This window comes from Amblyomma americanum, chromosome 9 (genome assembly GCF_052857255.1).
Source record: "Amblyomma americanum isolate KBUSLIRL-KWMA chromosome 9, ASM5285725v1, whole genome shotgun sequence".
Lineage (NCBI taxonomy): Eukaryota > Metazoa > Arthropoda > Arachnida > Ixodida > Ixodidae > Amblyomma > Amblyomma americanum.
This window is the reverse complement of record NC_135505.1, coordinates 73921685-73943425: the sequence shown is the minus strand read 5'-3', so window position 1 is coordinate 73943425 and position 21741 is coordinate 73921685. Positions and strand designations below refer to the sequence as shown.

At 43.7% G+C, this 21741-nt stretch overlaps 1 protein-coding gene across 1 annotated transcript; it reads right to left on the bottom strand.

Annotated features, from left to right (window-relative positions):
• Nucleotides 1-8576: 8576 nt before the first annotated feature.
• On the bottom strand, nt 8577-11980 carry LOC144103431 (serine protease 29-like). Its single transcript, XM_077636150.1, has 2 exons — nt 11753-11980; nt 8577-8835 (listed from the first exon to the last, which is right to left on the bottom strand). The coding sequence occupies exons 1-2, from the start codon at nt 11978-11980 to the stop codon at nt 8647-8649; spliced, it is 417 nt and encodes a 138-aa protein (XP_077492276.1). The 3' UTR covers nt 8577-8646.
• Nucleotides 11981-21741: the final 9761 nt, after the last annotated feature.

The window sequence follows — 21741 nt, the reverse complement described above, 5'->3', positions numbered from 1 at the left end:
TAATTAGCCACATTCCAGGCACACATCCATCCTACATCAAAGATACAAACCACTTTTTTCCGCCAGATAGACAATTTAACATTACCTGAAGGAGCCTTCCTTGTGACCATAGATGTAACATTCTTATACACAAACATTCCCCATTCCGACGGCATTGCAGCCATTTCAGAATCTTATGAACAGCAGAGACCTCATTAATCTCCAAGCCCAAACGTCTTAGGAACACTAGCCAAAATTGTGTTAGAATATAAAAGCTTCGAATTTGATCTTCAATATTATCTGCAAGTAAGTGGCACGCTATGGGAACAAGAATGGCCCCAAATTATGCCAATATCTTCATGCATCATAAAGAGTCAAAATATCTTCTTGTCGAAATCAGCCGTACTTCTACAAGCGCTATTTGAATGATATTTTTATAATATGGACAAACACAGAACAACAACTTATCCATTTCATTGAGAGTTTCAACTTCGTACACACAAACATAAAGTTTACGCACACCTACTCAGCCAGTCAAATCAATTTTCTTGATGTTGACATTCTGGTGGACAAGGGATCAGTTCGTACAACCGTTTATAGAAAACCAACCGACTCACAAAAATATCTACATTTTCAAAGCGCTCATCCCCGTCACTGCAAAACCAGCATCCCTTATTCGCAGGCCCATCGTTTTCGAATAATCCGCTCTAACGACCTAGACTTTCATGAAAACTCCGAACACATGCGCAACGTGCTCTTACCACAGCGCCATCTACGTTCCCTTATTGATGACGCCATAAGCAGAGCTTAAAATCTTAACCGTAGTCAAATACTCCAGGGGCACCGAATAGATAACCGAAATGATTACACTACAAACCTTATTCTCACATTTAACAGTAACACACCGAACATAAACAGAATTCTTAATAAGCACTTTAATATTCTCCAGCAAAGTCAACGACTATCGAAAATATATTCATGCTCACCCGCGTGATTTACAGGCGTGCCAAAAACATTCAGAACCATCTAGTCCACTCCAAGGAACACAAAACCCCAAAATATGGATGCCAGCCCTGTGGTAAAATCCGCTGCAAAGTTTGCAAGCACATGCAGACTACGTGTTCCGCGACTAGTACGAGGTCAGTTTTCCAGCATTCAATCAACGGTAACTTTGACTGCGACTCATCAAACAATATTTACCTTCTTGAATGCACTGTGTGTAACCAGCAATACATACGACAGAAAAACACTGCATTCCGCATTCATTTAACAATCACCGCGCACACACCAAGTCTCTCCCAACCCTTCCCCTATCCTAGCATGTAAACGCAGGACACCCATTTTACCAACTATAAGTAACAATTATTCAAGGGGGTTCCAAAAACAGGCGAGAACGTGAACAACGTGAATCCTATTTTATCCACAAGTTTAATACTATTCAAGAAGGTCTTAACGAAAAGCCTGGTACCCTTCCTTTTATTCACGACCTCCAAACAAAATAATACTACACTTCTCGTTAATTGGCTAACTCGGATATACCCTTTATAACTCCCAGGCAACCATACCCCTTCTCACACTATCTTGCCTCGTGCAGTACTGATAAGCTTTTGACGTTCTTTCCTAACATTTTCCGACAATTTGAAACCTTTGTACACAGCTAGCCCAGCCCTCCTCCCCTACAAACAAGTATTCCCGGCGAAGTCGGTTCAACGACCCGCACAGGGAGAGGGGTATATATATATATATATATATATATATATATATATATATATATATATATATATATATATATATATATATATATATATATATATATATATATATATATATATATATATATATATATATATATACACACGCAATAGAGTGGGCGCACGGTGGAAAAAGTAACAATCTTTATTCTAACGTTTCGACCATGTTGTGGCCTTGGTCAGAGTATATGAGTATATATGAGTATATAAGTCAGAGCATATAATATACCATACACTCTGATGAAGGCCAGACCCTGGTCGAAACGTTAGAATAAAGATTGTTACTTTTTCCACCGTGCGCCCACTCTATTGCGCTTATGTTGTACCGGATCCATCCGACCTTCACCCCCTGCTTATATATATATATATATATATATATATATATATATATATATATATATATATATATATATATATATTGTAGTGTGGTAATCTTCATCGATATAACCACTGACATGCGTCGCGTGCTGCCGCTCTCAAGGACGAAGGAACGTAATTCAAGTGTTTGTCGACGGCGTCGCAGTACTCGCTCTAGTCGACACGGGCGCTGCCGTATCAGTCATCAGTGAAGCTCTTTGCCGTCGTCTTCGTAAGGTGACCACCGCACTTTCCGACTTTTCGCTTCGCACCGCCTCATCACAGCGCATTCATCCCTCAGCGGCGTGCACGGCCCGTGTTCTCATCGAAGACGTCTTATACACCATCGAGTTTATTGTACTGTCTCGCTGCTCACACGACATCATCCTGGGCTACGATTTCCTTTCCACTCATCATGCCGTTATTGACTGCGCCCGCGCGGAAGTTTCCTTTTTACCTCTTTGTGATACCGTCTTGTGTGACGTCCCTACCCGGCCTGCAAAACTCCTCGTCGCCAGTGACACAGACATTCCTCCATTTTCTGCTGCCCTCGTTCCACTCTCCTGTGAAAGCGTTATTAGTTCGACTGTCTTCTTCACACCTTCCGACGCCGCTTCACGCCATCCCTGCCTCCTGCTTCCATTTGCGGTCCTCAAGATCGACGATGGCATTAGTGCAATGTACGTCTCAAATCCATTTTCGTGCCCGTCCGTCCTGCTACGCGGCGAGTGTCTCGGTCGTATTGAAGAACTTGATCCCGCGCTTGTAAATACTCTTCCTGCAACGCCTACTTCATTAGACGTTAATGTGCTCAGCTCTTGCGATACAGCGACCGCTTCGACACCACCCGATGTTCTTCAACAAGCTATTGACGCAGCTCTCCCTCCCGCACAACGCGATCAACTCGCTGCTCTTCTACAGAACTTCACTTCTGCCTTCGACCTTCCTCACACTGCTCTGGGTCGCACGTCTGTCGTTACGCACGCAATCGACACTGGTACAAACGCACCTTTACGACAGCGTCCTTATCGCGTGTCGGCCTCTGAGCGCCAAGTCATTGCTGACAACGTGGACGACATGCTTCGCCGGGGCGTCATACAGCCATCTAACAGTCCATGGGCTTCTCCGGTTGTTTTGGTCACCAAGAAAGATGGTTCCATCCGGTTTTGCGTCGATTACCGTAGGCTTAACAAAATCACGCGCAAAGATGTCTATCCTTTGCCGCGAATCGACGACGCCTTGGACTGTTTACAGGGAGCCGAGTATTTCTCCTCTTTGGATTTGCGCTCCGGCTACTGGCAGGTACCGATGGCTGATAATGACCGCTCGAAAACTGCCTTTATAACACCGGATGGATTATACGAGTTCAACGTTATGCCCTTTGGCCTCTGCAATGCCCCGGCTACTTTCGAGCGCCTGATGGACACTGTTCTTCGTGGACTCAAGTGGCAGACCTGTCTTTGTTATCTGGACGACATCGTAGTTTTTTCTGCCGACTTTTCTTCTCACCTTCTCCGCCTAAAGGATGTCCTCACGTGTCTCGCCGGCGCTGGGCTTCAGTTGAATTTGAAGAAGTGCCACTTTGCCGCTCGAAAACTCACAATTTTAGGCCACGTAGTTTCTAAGGACGGCATTCTTCCCGACCCCACCAAACTTCGCGCAGTTGCAGAGTTCCCGAAGCCAACCTCCCTGAAGCAGCTTCGGAGCTTTATCGGCCTCTGCTCCTACTTTCGACGTTTCATCTTGAACTTCGCCTCTATCATCGCTCCTCTGACCCAGCTCCTTGCCGGCAGCTCCGACCTTTCCGCCTGGACTCCAGCCTGCGATAAAGCCTTTGACACTTTACGCCGCCTTTTGGTTTCGCCGCCCATTCTACGCCACTTTGATCCGGCTGCGCCTACGGAGATCCACACTGATGCCAGCGGTATTGGGCTTGGTGCCGTCCTTACCCAACGTAAGCCTGGTTACAGCGAGTATGTTGTGGCATACGCCAGCCGAACATTGACAAAGGCAGAATCTAATTATTCAGTCACAGAAAGGGAATGTTTGGCCATTATTTGGGCTATCGGAAAATTTCGTCCTTATGTGTATGGTCGACCGTTTTACGTTGTGACCGATCACCACGCTTTGTGCTGGCTTGCCTCTCTGAAAGACCCATCCGGTCGCCTTGCTCGCTGGGCTCTTCGTCTCCAGGAGTTTGACATTCATGTCATTTATCGATCAGGGCTGAAGCATACGGACGCGGATGCTCTTTCCCGCTCGCCATTGCCTAGAGATAATTCGTCTGACCACGTCTGTGCCTACGATATGTCGACTCTTACAACTATCGACATGGCTACCGAGCAGCGGAATGACCCCTGGATCAATGCACTTTTGAATTTTCTCTCAAGTCCTACTCCCGGTCATTCCTCCAAAGCGCTCGTCCGCCAAGCACACCACTTCTCCATTCGTGACGGTCTTCTCTATCGCCGCAATTATTTGCTTGATGGACGGAAGTGGCTTCTAGTCATCCCGCGTCATCTCCGCGCCGACATTTGTGCTGCGTACCATGGTGACCCACAATGTGCTCACGGTGGCGTATTGAAAACCTACACACGCCTACGTCTGCGATTTTACTGGCGTGGAATGTACCGCTTCGTAAGACATTTCGTGCGCGCTTGCGAATCTTGTCAACGCCGAAAAACTCCTCAGAAGTCCTCTGTTTCGTTGCAGCCGTTACCCTGCCCTGCTCGTCCGTTTGACCGCGTTGGCATAGATCTCTATGGCCCTCTTCCGACTACTCCTGCTGGAAACCGGTGGATTATTGTGGCAGTAGACCATCTGACTCGCTACACTGAAACATCACCGTTACCCTCTGCCTCTGCAAGAGACGTTGCTTTGTTCATTCTCAACAACTTGATTCTTCGCCACGGGACTCCGAAGGAACTGCTCAGTGACCGCGGACGCGTTTTCTTGTGCGACGCTCTCGAGGCCCTACTGAAAGAATGTCGCATCCTTCATCGCACCGCTACTTCTTACCACCCTCAGACGAATGGCCTGACAGAACGCTTCAACCGTACTCTGAGTGACATGCTGGCCATGTACGTCAACGACGCTCATTCCAACTGGGACCACGTTCTTCCCTTCGTAACCTACGCGTACAACACTGCGATACAGACCACCACTGGATTCTCTCCCTTTTTTCTTCTTTACGGGCGCGAGCCAACCTGCACAATGGACGCGCTTTTTCCCTACCGCCCTGATGTTTCTGAATCGACGCCACTCTCGGACGCCGCCCAGTATGCAGAAGAATGCCGTCAGCTCGCTCGTTCGCTCACAAAGGAAAATCAATGGCAACAAAAACACCATCGTGACACTGGTGAGGCGCCTTCATATGCGCCCAACTCCCTGGTGTGGCTCTGGGTTCCTGCCACAACCGCCGGCCTGTCAAAGAAGCTTCTTGCTCGGTATCACGGTCCATACCGAGTGCTTCAAAAAACATCTCCTGTGAACTACGTAGTTGAGCCCGTTACGCCATCTGCGGACTTGCGTCGCCGTGGACGCGAAATAGTTCATGTGGACCGAATCAAGCCCTACTACGATCCGTCTGTCCTTTCGGCACCATGAGTCGCCAGGATGGCTCCTTCTCTGCCCGGGGGGAAACTGTAGTGTGGTAATCTTCATCGATATAACCACTGACATGCGTCGCGTGCTGCCGCTCTCAAGGACGAAGAAGTTGTTCGCTGCCTTGCTCTTTCGCCACGCCTGACGCTTCGCTGCGAGTCTCCCCTGAGCGGCTGGAATCATCTGGGTTCACCGAATAAACACACCCCTACAATATATATATATATATATATATATATATATATATATATATATATATATATATATATATATATATATATATATATATATATACTCCGTGAGGCGACAACTCCTCCTCCTCTACCACAGCGGAGCATATCTGGTGGAGCGAGCGGCGACGGCAGCAGCGTCGACGGCGGTGCCATCTGTTGGAGCGCGGCGTCGGAGTTGCTAGGCAACGGCGGCTGAATGTCGTTTGTCGGCCACCGCATACGGCATACGGCTGCATGCATACGACATACGGCATACGGCGCGACGAGCCGAAATGACTCGCTGGCTGACGTAGTAAATCTTTCGCTTTAAAACCGAATACCAGCCATGTTTCCGCGAGTACCCCTCACAGGGTTTCAAAGCGAATCTCATAACCTTCATCCATCCCTCCTTCACTCTTTCTCACACGCACACACACAAACACACACACACACACCCGCACGGGCACACGCACGGAAAAGCGGGCACATACAGACCTTCGCTTTTTTATCCATTAAGGAGTACAAAAATAATGCAGTAATATGAGCATCTCAAACAGTCTCACAAATATTTGCACCTTGGGCTGATTCTTCTTTATGAAATATACATGTCTATTTCCTACATGCAAGCATTTTGTTCACTCAGACTGAACTATTCATGACACAATAAACGACAGCATGAATCGAAGCTACAGCTGCTTCATCGATAGGTCTCTTCACCGGCATGCTTTGAGTCCATCCAAAGGAACCTGAATAATTTAGCCGCATTTTGTTTGTTTCTGTAACTCTTGTGTCTCAAATGGCTGTTCCGATGTGTAATTAGTGTCGTGAAGCCATGTGCTCCCTGCTTTTAAAGCGAAAGCTTTACTACCCTCTTGTTCGGCGTGTGTTTCCTATTGCTTTGAACCGAGGAGAACCACGTGGCGTCGGCGAGCCGCAGCTGTGCTCGACACCGATAATAAGAGGTAGCTTCGAAACAAAAAGAAAGGCGCATAACTGGCCCCTTAGGACAGTGGAAACCTTAGTCGCAAGTAATGGCCAGCGGACATGTGGAAAAGTGATCACTCTTTGCTCTTCCCCTTTTCTATCTCTCCCTCCGTCCCCTTTCCCACGCGTAGGGTACCATACCGGGCGTTGCCTAGTTAACCTCCCTGCCTTTCCGTTCGTCTTTCTTTCTCTCTCTCTTTAGTTGCGCTTTAAGCTACAAGGCGGTAATTTAAGCTACAAGGCGGTAATGACATTTCTGCTCTGCAAATTCCTTCTCTTCGACCCATTCCCCTACCCGAATGAACAGGGAGGTGGTCTTGCTCTGCTGCCTGAACAACGGCTCAACAAGCCCTGGTTCAGCGAGCTCGAGTGGCGGTCCAGACCAATGGAGTCCCTCAATAAAGGATTCCACCTAGAATTATTAGGGGAGCGGCCCAATAGAGGCTGCTTCCCTGTCAACCTCTCTGCAAATATTATTACGTAATTTCACCACCACCACCATGCGTTGGCATTCAAAATGTTGTGGCAGAAACGCGCCACTGAAGCTATAGGCCTTCGGCGTTCATTGTGTTCATGGGCGTTGGCGTTGATAACGTTCTAGACTAAGATGATTTTGAGGAAAGTAATACTAATAATAATAATTGATTTTTGGGGAAAGGAATTGGCGCAGTATTTGTCTCACATATCGTTGAGCACCTTAACCGCGAAGTAAGGGACGGAATAAAGGAGGGAGTGAAAGAGCGCCTTAGCGTTTTGCCTCCATAAAAACGCAGCCGCTGCGGTCGGGTTCGTATCCGGGAACTCCGGATCAGTAGCCGAGCGTCGTAACCGCTGAGCCAACGCAGCTAGTAGCCTGGTTTTAGCCTTTGTCATTTCTGCGTCGCCTTTACCTTTGTTTATTGTTGTTTCCATAATTCAATCTAGGTTTCATGGTTTTAACCTCGTTTTTAATCTTGTTTTGTTTCATTCATATGGTTTTGTTTTTATGCCCTTCTGCTTACCTTTTTCTGCTTGCACCTTCATCGTTTACTGTTGTTACTGTTGATTTCATGTCTCATTCCTTTGCTTAGTAAGTTTTTGATCGTTATGCATAGTTAGGCCGTCTTCATTTTCGCACTCTTTTGAATTTTTGGTTTCACCGTCAGGTTTTTATGTTTCTCTCTCCTTTTACCTAGGTATCACTGTTGTTTAGGCATGCACACACGTGCGGTTTTTTAGACTGGTTCTCCAGATTGGCTCTACTAAACTGTTAGACTTGTCGGCTGTGTTGGATCCTGGATGTGTCATGTGGCGGTTTGCTGTGTACAAAAAGGAATGCTTGATGCGTTTTTCGAATAAAAGTTGGAAGTCTGCGCTCTCTGTGTGTACATGTTTTCTTGTCTTTGTTCCTGTTTCTTCCGCGCAGTTTAATCATGAATGAAAGGAAAGTGGTCCTTGATGACAAAGTTGTATATAACTGTGCGGGCGCTCATTCGAGTTAATTAATCTTACTAAAATACAAAATATTCTGGCTAAATACTCCTGACATCATGTCCCAGTCTGGGAGAAAATCGGGTTGTCAGCGCATAAAATTGAGCTCAGGGACAAACGAAAGCATAGCGCCTAGTGTGGGCAGAGTGTTCATTTTTTATATGATACTCACTTCGAAAGAACTGTGTATGATGTCAAATAATTTATTCAAGGTGCCAGTAGCCGCATGCTTCTTAAAGCAAGGTTATTGAGAATAAGAAAAACAAAAAAGTAGTTTGATCAAAACAGTCTCATCGCATTGGAGGCGAGGCATTCTTGAAAAGTCTCATCATGGCTTCAATCCAGGGAACGAATGCAGCCACCCGTGTATAGCCGCTCACGTCCTTTTCCCTGGCGCATCCATAGCCGAAGGAAATTATGCCAACTAGAATCAATTTCTCACCTTGGCCCCTGGTTTTCATAGGGCCCCCAGAATCCCCCTGAAAAATTTGAAAGAGAAAATCTGATGGTTTTTCTACAGTGGATCGGACCACGACAAGCGAACAGCGCGCGTCATCACTTATTAGATTGACTTTTCTTTTATACGGAGGTATTTGTTATTGCATTTAAAAACAGTACATCATTGCAGGCATTAAAATAACACCAAAGATCCATATCACGGAATCGAATACCACGTGCCCTTTTATTAGAGCATTCGCTGATTTGCGTGTTATTTATGATGTCCTTGCTGTTAATGAGTTCACCTGCAGTTAGCTGCTGTTTCCTTTCTTATCGATTTCACAATTTCTTCGCAGCAACGTTTAGCAATGAGATGAGGTGGAGTCTTATCGTATTACTTTATCGTGTCACGGGATCATAGGACAGCCTAGTTGCGGAAATGGTCACACGCTCTCGTGCGCCTCACTCTATTGGAAACTCTTTGTCAGACAGACTACTGTCTTTAATGGTTTGTAAGGGTCCTCAATTTATGGGTTCATTTTATATTATATGGGCACGTATGGAAAGCAGCTCTCTTCTTTTCACGGGCCAGGGAAGACACCGTACATTCATCATGAGTGAAATCATTGTAGCTTCCGCTTTCCCTGGTTGCACGACTGGTTACACTTCAAAGCTTTCGCTCTTCACCTGGCTTTAGGTATTGCTGCGTAGTTATTCCTTCCTGCGGTATGCTTGTCTTATTGTAATCAGCGGGCGACTTTCGGCTCACAAAGTTACACATCCCACCCTGGACATTTCATACCGCGACAAGAGAATCAGACAAGATGCGCGAAGTAAAATACTTTCAATCCAGCATATTGCATTTGCGCTAAATATAAAGAAACTTTTAATGTATTCACACGCATGCCACTTAAAACGTAGGAAGCTTCAACAAATACAGTAGTTCAAAATCTTGTGCACATGTTCGGCAAAAATTAAAGAGATAAGGTGATTTCTGTCTGGAAAACGCTCTGTGGATCGTTTTTGATTGCCAGCTCTTCATATCTGCAAGGCGGCAGGAACTCCCGGTCCTATCCATCCGAAACTTATAACACCTACGATTCTTATAGACGCTTTACAGTGCGGGAGCATGGGCGCCGCCATATTTGGTCACGTGGTCATTCTGCCATCGCCGGCCTTCGCGTTTCGACGGCTGCCGGCGTGCTGGTGCCCGAATGCAAGACGCTCCTCCGGCTCTCGCTGTGGATAGCGAGCTGTCGGACAGCAGAAAAACATCGTGTGGGTGCGCCTAGAACGTGTTGGCACTAGAAAATTTCTGGTTCGACCGGATCATTTACTCGTCTCCTTCAGACTGCCCGCTTTGGCTCGAATGAGTCAACAAACCGCGGTCAGCTACCTGCGCGTTCATATTTATTCAGTCAATTCACCATCTAACGCTATGTGTGAATCGCATAACTTATTGCCGAACTGCAGATTCAAAGCAGGACATGTTGGAAAGCTTGCTGTTTAGAGGTTGAAACTTTTGCCTAGTGGAAAAATATGTGTTCACAGTTACTAAGATCGTTCGCTGCTCAGCACTGTGCACACGACTTGAGCGGAACGCGCGCGTGCGTGTGTTCTCCGGCCGATTGCCCAGATATTTACTTTATCCTCCGTTACCGTCCCGGCTTCCAAAGGAAAAAAATGTAAGTTTTTGAAGTGCCGTTCAGAAGCTTGGTCAAGTTTGACCGTGCTCCTTGCTAACTAATATTGAGAACTGCTCGGATTTCAGCGCCCGCAGTTGTAGCCAGCCGGAATAATATGAAATATACGAAGTCCTGTCATGACAAATTTCACTGCTGTCCCGTGCATTAGAGTACTTTTGTGGAACTTTGCATCGGTCAAAATAATTTTCGAAGCGCCTCCTCTGAGGTCTTTTGCAAATGCTCCGTTGCCACTTCCGTCGTGTAGCGCCAAGTTCGCGCGACATTTTATTGAGCATTGTGGTGACCTCCAGAAAACAATTATTGCAAAATTGTATAAAAGCACCGACTATTTGATCGATGCATTGGAGCAGCGTTATTCGAATGTGAGGTTAGAGGCATGTGTGTACGCTCGTTCTGAATTTCCTGCAGCTACTGCCGGCGGTGAAATAAACTGGCGCATGGCGTTTGTGACCCGTTTATTTTTTTTCGAAAAAAACACCTTAACGATCTGTTCTCCCTGAAAGTAGCATGAACACGCAAAAGGGCTCCACGAAAAGCAGCGGCAATGTGGCCCGGAGTGTGCCATCTGCAACAAGCGCGCGCATTTTCCGGCATTACACCGCAGGGATATGAACTCTAGTTATTAATTCAACAATATCCATGATATCCATATCATAGCCGGGCTGGTTAAGAGTCGCTTGATGTCCGTACACAAGCTGCGCAGCATCGTTCAGAACTGCGCGCCGATGCTGCTAACGACGGCTGCGAAGGCCTGCAGTGGCGGCCGTTCTAGTGGCGCCACATGTCGTAGACAGTGCGAACTGCTCTCTTTAAACGGTCTATAAGAGCTCCTGAAGAGCCCAAAAGTGGTCTGGTGGGCTTTTTACTTGTGCGAGCAAAGAACGTATTACTCCCATATTCACCTTTGCCGCCTTAAAACGGGTTGCTTCCGGAAAGGAGTATAGAGAGAGATATGCGTTTATGAGTGCCATCCGGCTGATACACCTTCCGCATTATCACTTTTTTAGAAAGCTGGATGCTTGGACAAATAAGATGTTCTTGCCGTTATGTGCAACAAAAGTGTTAGTTTTATTTTTTTAAGCACTATTACTCTGCGCATGTTGTATTAGAAACATGTAACACTGCTTCTTTCCCTAAACCGAATAACAGAGCAGATTTGCAAAGCCTGGCGATGAATCCTTTGATACAGCGATATCTTGCTTTTATAAACCCATGATGAAAAAGGTTAGCCGTAACAGGTGGACATACTCACGGTGCAAGCGTCTTGCCTTTTTGCTCGAGCACAGATAACAATACTGCCATTAAGCTTTTCTTGGGCTTCCTTGTGAAGCAATGGCTTGCACTTGTCGTATGGTAGAGCTGTCTTCAAAATATAACGAAGGAAATCGGAGCCGACCCCACCTAAAACGCCATAAAAGTTCCAAAGTTTTCTGGTGTGTTCTTCAGAGGAGCCAGCACGCAACTTCCGTATACCAGCCATGTAGCATCATTTAGCAGTTTTGCAAATATCATCTGATTTGTTTCAGAAGTGTTGGAGTAAAAAGTACCCAAGAATACACAAAAATATTAAACTAAGGTGCTTTTTAGATAATTTTGAGTGCCCTAGCACATCTGCTTATCCCTTTGTAAAGATGGAGCTATAAATAAATATTTTCCTCTTGGGAGGAATTTTAAGTACTACATTGATAAAATGCACTGCCTAAGCCTTTTGAATTGCAGAAAAATGCCTGCTCCTTCCTAAACAAGACATGAATCCCGTGTGCACAGAAAATAGAAGGATAAGTACACCTCTCCAACTCTGAAGTGAATTGAATAAAATGCCTGAGTTTCTGGTAGGTAAGCGATTACTTAGTGAGTTTGACCAATGGCTGGACGAAAATGCCTAACAATATCTCCAGGACTTAGGATCAAAAAGAAGGAAAAATACAGCATGAAATTGTTTCTGCCGTTCGAACAGTAATGACACAGAAATCAGGGTGCATCCGCCATACCATCGTTCAATTGAAGGACAACATATTTGTCTTTGTTTTTAAAAACATATAGACCTAGTTCCAAGCACGCAACTTTCATCGCGCTATGATAATTACAAATTATTATCCATGATCAAAGCAAATGAGGGAAGCACATGTGGCCTCAAAAGAAAATCGAAGTAAGCACGATATTATTCAGGTGATCATCACGGCATGGTGCTGAAGACTTTGTTTGCTCAAAATCTTCAGTGAGATTTTAACGTTCGAGTGCGCAAGAGGAGAGGACTGTTTAAGGCAATAGAATTATTTTGGATGCAAACACAGACTGGGCGGCAAACCGGGGCACTAATTAAAATTGGTTTAAATTGTTTTTTGGAGAAAGGAAATTGCGCGGCCTCTGTCTCAAATATCGGCGGACACCTGAACCGCGCTGTAAAGGAATGGATAAAGGAGTAAGTGAAAGAAAAAATGAAGATATGTGCCGTAGTGGAGGGCTCCGGAATTATTTCGACCACCTGGCAATTTTTAAGGTGCACTGACATCGCACAGCACACGAGCACCTTAGCGTTTCGCCTCCATCGATACGTAGCCGCCAAATTCTCGCTTTTTTGGATATTGAATACAACGAACAAATAAATACAACAACATTAGTTATGCGTTTCCACCAACGTTTGGAATAAAAATAAAAGTCAGCGGAAGCGAAGTACGATTACCCTTTATAAATTTGAAGCTTCAAGAGTCTCATTTCGCCTCCAAACTGTGCGAAAAACAGGAGTGCATAAGGCAAAATGGGGCTGCTTTCCAAAATTAAGACGTTACTCTGTGCTTCCATGAATAAAATTCATGAGTGCCTGCACAATCTTTCTTGGGCTATCGGCAGTACAAAATACGCGATGCAGACAGAGGCCTGTAGTGCTTTGCTCCGGCGCCCGCTGTAGTCAAGGGTCTTCTTCAGCCAGGTTTTTCATATACTCTAGCCGAGCATTTCCATTAGATATGGAGTCATTTCACAGTCGACGCGTTTATCACCTATGTCCTGCTTAATAGAGAACCGATTTCGTTTCATTTTTAATCCTCCAAAATGTTTATTCTATATTTATTGCGCCAAAATGACAGAACACGGGGCAGTGAATTAAAGCAAGATCAAACATCTCTGACGGCGTTGTCAGTGCGCTAAACAAGTTGGAGACCTTGTTCTGCAGATAAGTGCGAAATTTTTGTTCGAAAGAAAAGTTGAGCACTTTTGACCCCGTATATTTCTTCATATTCTACAGTGTGCCGCGGTGGGTAGGTTTGGGGTCACCAAAACTTTGTGGCTTGGGCCTGCTTAGTATTCCCCGTAGCTTTTTTCACTTCTCTGCACCACTCGACCATCAATGTTTTCGTTTTCTTTGTTGAGACACTCTTACGGAGCGATAAATGAAGGGCACAGGTTTTGAGCATCAAATAAATGTATTCTAGCTAATTTATTACGTGCAGAAAAAACAGTATAGTGCGTTTCACTACGTGTAGCTTCAACTAATATAATTCTTTTAGTAAAAATGCGTAGCAAACATTGCTACGCATTTCAATTTAACAAGTGTTAACTGGCAATTTTATTCGTTGCTTAGTTAGGGCGAATATCTTCATCCTCATGTTGCTTTCTTTTAGAGTTGAGACAAGTTATGCAACGTGAACACACATTTATTTGTCTGGCGATAAAAAAATTACGGGTGCTATATATCAAAGCCTCATTTACTTCGTCGCTCTCCCCTAATCTATTCGCGTGTATCTCAGTGTATACCAGGCAGCCACTATCTCCGTGTTAAAAAAATAGCCATATTACTGCATGCTCAGACGAAAAGCGCAAATTAGAGCTGGATCTCCACGCGGATTATTTTGGAAATATCTTGCAACGTTACGCGGATGATTTTGGAAATATCTTGCAACTTTTTGTTCGCTTCTAATTCATCCTTAGCTCGCGTATTGTTCTAAACACAAATTATTATTTTGAAAACAGAGTCCCCGCTTGATTCTTTATATATATATATATATATATATATATATATATATATATATATATATATATATATATATATATATATATATGTGCTAGAAAACATCGAAGCTGAAATGACTAAAATTGTTTCCTCACATTAGCACTTCTGATGTTATGAAGTTCGGCTATTGGAGAGCACATTTAAGAAAGGGATGTCATATAAATATGCACTATAATAGAGCACCGTTCAAGACAGTTGTGCAATAGACGATGGCGGCTTTCTAGGAACGCGCAGCGTTCAAGGCACTTTCTGAAGGCCGACTTCAAGATATTAGGAAGGTCGCTTGTATCTATGGCTACTATTGTATCGCAGTGATTTTATTGAGGTATAACATAGCAGGAGAAATTATCTTTCCAGCTGGGCTATCAGGATACAAAATTTTAAAATGCAGAGGTGCGAACATTGTCACCTTGAAGGAGAAAAATCTTCTTTCGCTCTACATCAAATGTACTTGCCTTCCTTGGTGAGACCCCAACCGGCCACAACGAGAGGTTTTTGTAATATGTTTAATGGCGCTTTTGGCAGGCAAACAGGGGAAACAAATGTGTCAAAATGCAACGGCTTTTCTAACTGCAAAAAAAAAGAGTGGAAAGTTCTGTCTATTACTGTGTGCGAGATGGCCTCAGGTGCTTAATAGGCGCTTTTTGAATAGGTTGCCTTTAATGGGAAACATAATTGTAATCCTATTTCCTGTTTCAGTTATACCATGATACCCAAGGCAAATTTACTCCCGAGTTTATCGCAACACGGTGTATTTTTAAATATGTTTTCTTAGTAACTACAAAAGAAATTGAAGCATCTATGTGGTTATCTGACACTAATTATTATCTGCCTTCATTTGCCACCATATCAGTTACAAAATCAAACTTCTATTATGAGAATTTAGAATATGTGCTGTTTTAGCGCCAAAGCGGCAATGATGCGGGCAAAAAATTTCAAGTACTAAAGAATGAATGTCGTTGCATAGGCCATATGATGTTTTTATTGAATATTTGTCTAGACAGAAGCGCAAAAAGAAAAATGATAGAGGGGCGCGCGAAGGAATGATTTTATACGCTAAAATGTGAAAATAAAATGGTCAAACAAAAAGGTACTTCAGTCGCCTAGTGTCCCGGTGGGCGCTGTATATTAGGGCAGTGCCTTGCACATGTTCACCTTAAGCTTGCATGCAAATGTCGGTTCCAGCGTACCCCAGAGTCCTGGGCTCAGGCGAAATCGTCCCTCTGCTAGTGCGCCGCACACAATGCAGGTGATATAAAGTCAGCGACTCGTGAAAGGAAGCTGCGCGATGTTTATTTTCCGCTGAGATTGGAAGGCTGCCGACTCTTTCACTCCTTTATCCTCGTCCAAAGGAAAAAAAAATCACAACCTGTTTGCCTTTTCGCATTCTTGACTAAGCAGCCTCAAGTGCCTTTATATGTTTTTTTATGGTTTCTTCGCGGTGCGATTTGGAGATCAGCATAGGTCTCTAGGAAAGATACAAGCGAAATGAACAGTTCCGTCCCAAGCATTGCTCCTATGATATTTCGGTCTAAAAGCTAAAAGCACGAATAAAACGCCATATTTTGTATCCATTTTATAAGTTTATAGGTAGTATGTTCAAGCTGAAATGTAACCAGTCAGAAAGGCAGGGCACAATCTGGCTGGTACCTCACTTCTGGTACCCAGTTACACCGCAGCGTTTCCACCTACTAGCCTCGAAACGACTATTTTTGCTTAGAATTTATATATTAAACATTACAACTTCCGCGATCTCCTGGAATGTTCAGGCACGGAAATGCCCCATTCTCCCAATACATACGCTTGACTACCGCGGCAGGACCCCTTTAAGGGTAAGCAGAAAGAACGTTTAAAAGTACCGCTTTGAATAAATTTATTCTCTTCTTACCTTTAAAACAGATATGTCATTCGCATAAACACTTTTCACGAAGTCGGGGTGAGGTGCGAAAATATTTGCTTTCATTCGCGGGCCATCTTCTACTTGGCTGCTGTTGTAGAAGACATCGACGCTGGCGGGTCGTTTAAGCGTGCTTCTGGAATGGCACATAATATATAAACGTTATTATTTCAGGAAATGAAGGGTCTGTAAATTATGACAGAGTATAACGCGAAGAGACGAAAGTGGGCAGGGTGGGTCCGGGATCAGAGCATGAGTTAATCAGATCCTAGTCGAAATCAAAGAGAAAGAAATTGGTTCGAGCTGCCCATGTAAGGCGAAGGTAAGATAACCGATAGTCCTGAAGAGTAAGATATTGGATTTCAAGGGAAGAGAAGCGTAGCAGTGGGCGACAAAATTTACATGGGCGGCGGAGATTAAGAAGTTTGCAGGAAAGGAAGGCCGCAGCTGGCAAAGTACAGGGTTAATTGGTTAGAAACGGGAGAGACCTTTGCCCTGCAAAGGGTGTAGTCATCCTCATGATAATGATGGCATTGCCCGAAATGATTGCTAATCCCTCACCCTTTTACGTATACGTGTTAAGCATAGTTTGGTAACTACGCTAGAGATAACTACCCTAGACCGATGTCCCCGGCATCGCTGTTGACGAAAAACATATTCAGCACCAGAATATCCTCATTCTTTCAACATCAACCGGCGCCTTACGGAGCAACAGCGGAATGACATTCAAACAGGAATTTGTGATAAATTCAGTGAGCAGCACTTCTCAGAGTTAGGTACGCTGAGTTCTTCCTTAGTCAGCAATTACGCCACTTAGAGGCACAGGATGGTAAACCACATACTCAACTCGGTATTACATTCTAAATCTTTAACTGCAGTTGCGAATAATTTGCATCACGTGGCTAAAGTTGTTTCGGCAGTTGCAAGGGGAGAACAACATGAATATATTTTTGGCTCCTTTGGAGCAGGTTCATTTCCTCAGCGATATCTGCTTTGGGAGTGCTAAAATTTCACGGCGAAATTTTATTCTTATTGTAAGCCCATTGCTGGTTAGCGCAATGAAGAGAGTACTTAAGATTTTCATTTAAAGGCGAAGGGGCACATGAAAATTAAACACCTGGAGTTTGTGGGCCGGATAAAGCACTTTCCTCTCCCGTCTGAAATAGATCCGAAAATTCGAGCCATCAGTCTTGTTTGCTTAGCATCCCTATTCTTATCTGCTGATTATATGAAAATAATTTATAGCTTCCTATTTAAAACGGATGGATTACAAGCGTAACTTCTTGCATGCGAATGCTATTCGTCAGAATGGTTTTTAGTCTCATGAACGAAACGTAAAGATAATTAAAAGCCTGCGTGGAGAGAAATTGCCACTTAAAGCATAACAAAGCCAATACACGTGGAGCTGGAATACCACTGTCTAGAGGAAAGTATACTCACGGGTTAAAAAGACAGTGCGCGGCTGAGACAATGAAGCTTCGCGATATGATGCTCCCGCTGCAGGTAGTAGCGATCGTAAGACCATGGTCTTCATAGAGAGCGTTTATAAATACCTAAACCGCCAGAGACAAAAATTACGGGCTGGACTTAAATCTGCTTAGGGCGGAAATTCTATAGGCTTTCCCTTTCGTCTCTTTTTTCTTCTATTTTTCATTTTTTTACCTTAGATTTCAAATTTTGTTGCTCTTCTTGTTCTCTTTTATATTTTTTTGTACTGTATTTCATTTTTTTATACGAAGTAGTCCTTCTGACGCATTTACAGAGCTTTTCAACGAAACTGTCACACAAAACCTTCTTCAACCGCAGCATTTATTTGATTATTTCAATTTAATTGTTTAATGAAGTAATCACAATTATTCAACCAGATAGTCTCATATCAATATATATTCACGCATTGTCTTACACAATCATACGTTTGGCCATTTATCTCAGCCGAGCGACAAAATCGTGCAGACAAAACTTGCGGACAATTTTTGCTGACGCGATATAACTCTATGATGCTTTCGCATTATTAAAAGTCTTCTTTCAATGATCTCGCTTAATAATTTTGTTCTCCGATTGGTATTCCTATTGCATAGCAAAGCGTATCATTTGCTTTAGACCTCTGAATCACGGAAGCGTTGACCAGACGGTCGCTCTGAGTCGGATAAAGGAGCGCAGTAGTAAAATAAACCAGAGTACATGCGTGTGCGCAAAATACCCGAGAGTTTCAAATTCTTTTTCTACCACTGGCCGTCTGCTCGCTGGCCGCTGTCCGTCAGAGAGGGGGCTTAGTTCTCGCCGCCATCCCCTTTATCTTGACGATGAAACTATTTCAAACCGCTAAATTTCTTTAGAGTGCACGGACACCACACAAAAAGATTCGCCTTTTATAATTTTGGACGCAGTTGTCGTAAGGCTGTCATATGGCTTAATGTAAAAGAAGGATATTATCAGTATTGCTTCATCGTGTTGCGCTTTATGAACAGACATTGCAACCACCCGAAATAATATTTACTTATTTATTTGTGTACACATACCTTACAGGCGTCAAAGAGGCAAGCAGTAAAGAGGGTTAAATACAAATGTTTGCGTAAACTTGGTTATAAATCAAACGCATAGTAAAAGTGCAGCAAAACACAAAAGGAATAAATAAAGGAGGTAATAGGCAAAGAAATATAAAGTCTTTTTTTTAGAAAATGCTCTCGTCTGTGCACGGTAGGCTGGAAATCTGGGAGATGTGCGATGATCCTATGGCCATCACGTGATAGCAAACAGCAGCAGCAACGCGACAAGGAATACATTCGTAATGGATTGTCACAAGCCCCTGATCTGCGTACAGCCTGTTTTATTTTCACCAGCCTGAGTCCCAAAGTTTGTCGCAGAAAGCATTATTAAACCCTTTTTCCATGTGTGATTTTCAGTATTTCCTGTGCACTGCATTATTATATTAAAACCAGAGATTTTGATGGCCAATCACTTGAAATCAGACTGAGGTCCTCCATGTGACACCTCACGTTGTCAGTTGTGTGCAGTAGTGGCAAATATTGGTAGAGATGGAAGAATTCGTCGCGAAAAGGCTAATGCAACATATTCGCAATGTTTTTTGTGGCAAAAGATTGTAATGCAGGAGACTGCACAGAAGCGGCCAAAAATTTTGCGGATAAGTGCAATAGCATCTTTGTTCATCAAGTTCCAAAAGGGCACAGATTTCGCACTTGATATTTTGTACGCATTCAGTGGTATACCTTGCAAAAAAAAAAACGGTCGTGTAAGAAATAAGTCATCAGATATGTTGTCACCTCACACATGAACGCGCACACTCCTAGCTCTATGGGGAACAAGGATTATTACAAAAAAATGAGCTGGGAACAAAATATTATTTTGACCACAAATGGCCACTACGCTTTCTCCATCTGATACCACTCCGTGGAGGTGATGCACCCGTCCGTGAAGGCGATATTCCGCCGTTCAGCGGCGATACATGAAGCACGCGCTTGGGACAAAGCAGGAATTAATTCCTTCCCCTCCAGAGAATGTACAGGCTTTTAAGCTGCACTTTTGTTTTTCACGCCTGCTTCTCTTATCCATTAGCGCATCAATTCACAGGTGATGTTCATTGAACCAGCGTACTTTATCTCGGCGGCTGTCATGAAGTGAATATCACAAGAAGCACAACGAAGAGCCAGCCCTCGTCTGCAATTCTATTGCGATGCTTGTTGCCTGCTGTGTTAGTGATCCGTTTTTCCAGCAAAGCTTGCACAATCATACTTTCATTGCCCGGTGTAGTTGCCATTCCTCGGGCTCTATCGCTGAAACATTCCAGTTAGCGGCGTTGTATATATGCATAGACATCTGTCGTTTGGTTTTGCTCAGCTTTCGTGGCACTTCACGCAAACACAAGTCCCAAAATGGAGCTATACGCTTAGATATGAGTGCAAGAAGTCGGTAGATTTTCTTGACTAAATTCGGATGCAAACTTCAAGGTGCATGCTTAGTCTGCCTCCAAATCATCCTTTGTCAGGGTTGTGAGTGGTCTACTAGTCGGAGCGGGCGAAGTGACTACAGGGAAGCCTTTTGCGCATGCGGGCACAAATGTTAATTTCACATCTGTGGCTCTTCGCTGCACACAGAGCGACCATCTGGTAGGCGATCACGCATTATTGGCACAATTTTGGCCAGTTGTGCTTCATTTGCTGTGCGGACTGAAATACAAGTTTTCTTAAATTCCTAATTAGAAATGAAACTCATTCTCATAAATTTACTTGAGCGCCCTACAGCCAAAGGAGCACCCATATCTTGTTTTAATCAAGGTGAGGTCGCCAGCACCGGCTGCGTTTTTATTCAAAATATTCTTTCGTTCATTCCAAACATGATAATCATTTCTTGCAAGATTTATTTTGTTTCATTATGTACTTGTTGATGAAAGGACAGCATTTTTTAGTGATGATTACGAATGATTTCTAAACTACAAAGGGGCCAAAGTGAACAAAGAAACAACAGTGTACTGTTTCAAATATTTTTTTTCCCAAATATATGCTGTTAAGCTTAACACCTTTGACAATTTGTCCTTTGGTAGCACAGGTGACTCTCAAGCGTACTATATCGATTTGCAAATTTGCTAGCATCAAAGCTGTTGCGAAAGAGTTACAGCATGTGTGCTAAAATTATTCCCTTAATGATTCCACCAGGCAACTCGATAGTATAGTTCTAAAAAAATTCTTCGCAAGCTATTTGATACAGGAGTAAAATAGGCTAATTAACGCAATTTAGCGCAGATATTCACTGTTATTGAGGGTGTATCTAAAAAAAAACGGTTGCTTGATAAGCCACTGCATGCTCTCAATCGCATCCGGAATCCTTTGAATAACAATATATTTTTTGAGAGGAAAACATTTTCAATATATCGCAGCTCTATATTTTTGGGTAAACAAAACGTACAGTCGCCAAAACATGGTTTTAGAATATGACGTTTTGGGACCCCTACGGGTCTCTTGTTCACAATGACGATGGACGGAATTGGCCGCTTTCTTAAATGCGCACTTGACAGCGCTGTGAATGGGCGTAGTTATCGAAACAAATACTGTTTGTCCTGTTAATAGCGTTCTTCGTAGACTGTATGTCTTGTTTTGTGTTCAGAATACTTATCCAAGCCCAAATCATTAAGACAAATTGACCATAGTAAACCAGCTTCATTATGTAGTCAGAGGACACTTATTTTATTATGACATTACAGACGAAGTGGGTAGAAACAATAAAATTCTTTATTAATACACTCTTTTATATTCGTTCTCTGTAGTAAAGCTTCTGCACTCTTAGAAGGGCACACATGTGTCATGTAAAGGATACTTACAAT

Excerpts from the sequence above, each read along its gene's own strand:
- LOC144103431 (XM_077636150.1), bottom strand. The coding sequence starts at position 11,980 with ATGGCTGGTATACGGAAGTTGCGTGCTGGCTCCTCTGAAGAACACACC. Across the intron at positions 8,836-11,752 it reads AAAGGCAAGACGCTTGCACC|GGGGATTCTGGGGGCCCTAT; the intron begins GTGAGTATGTCC and ends CAAATTTTTCAG.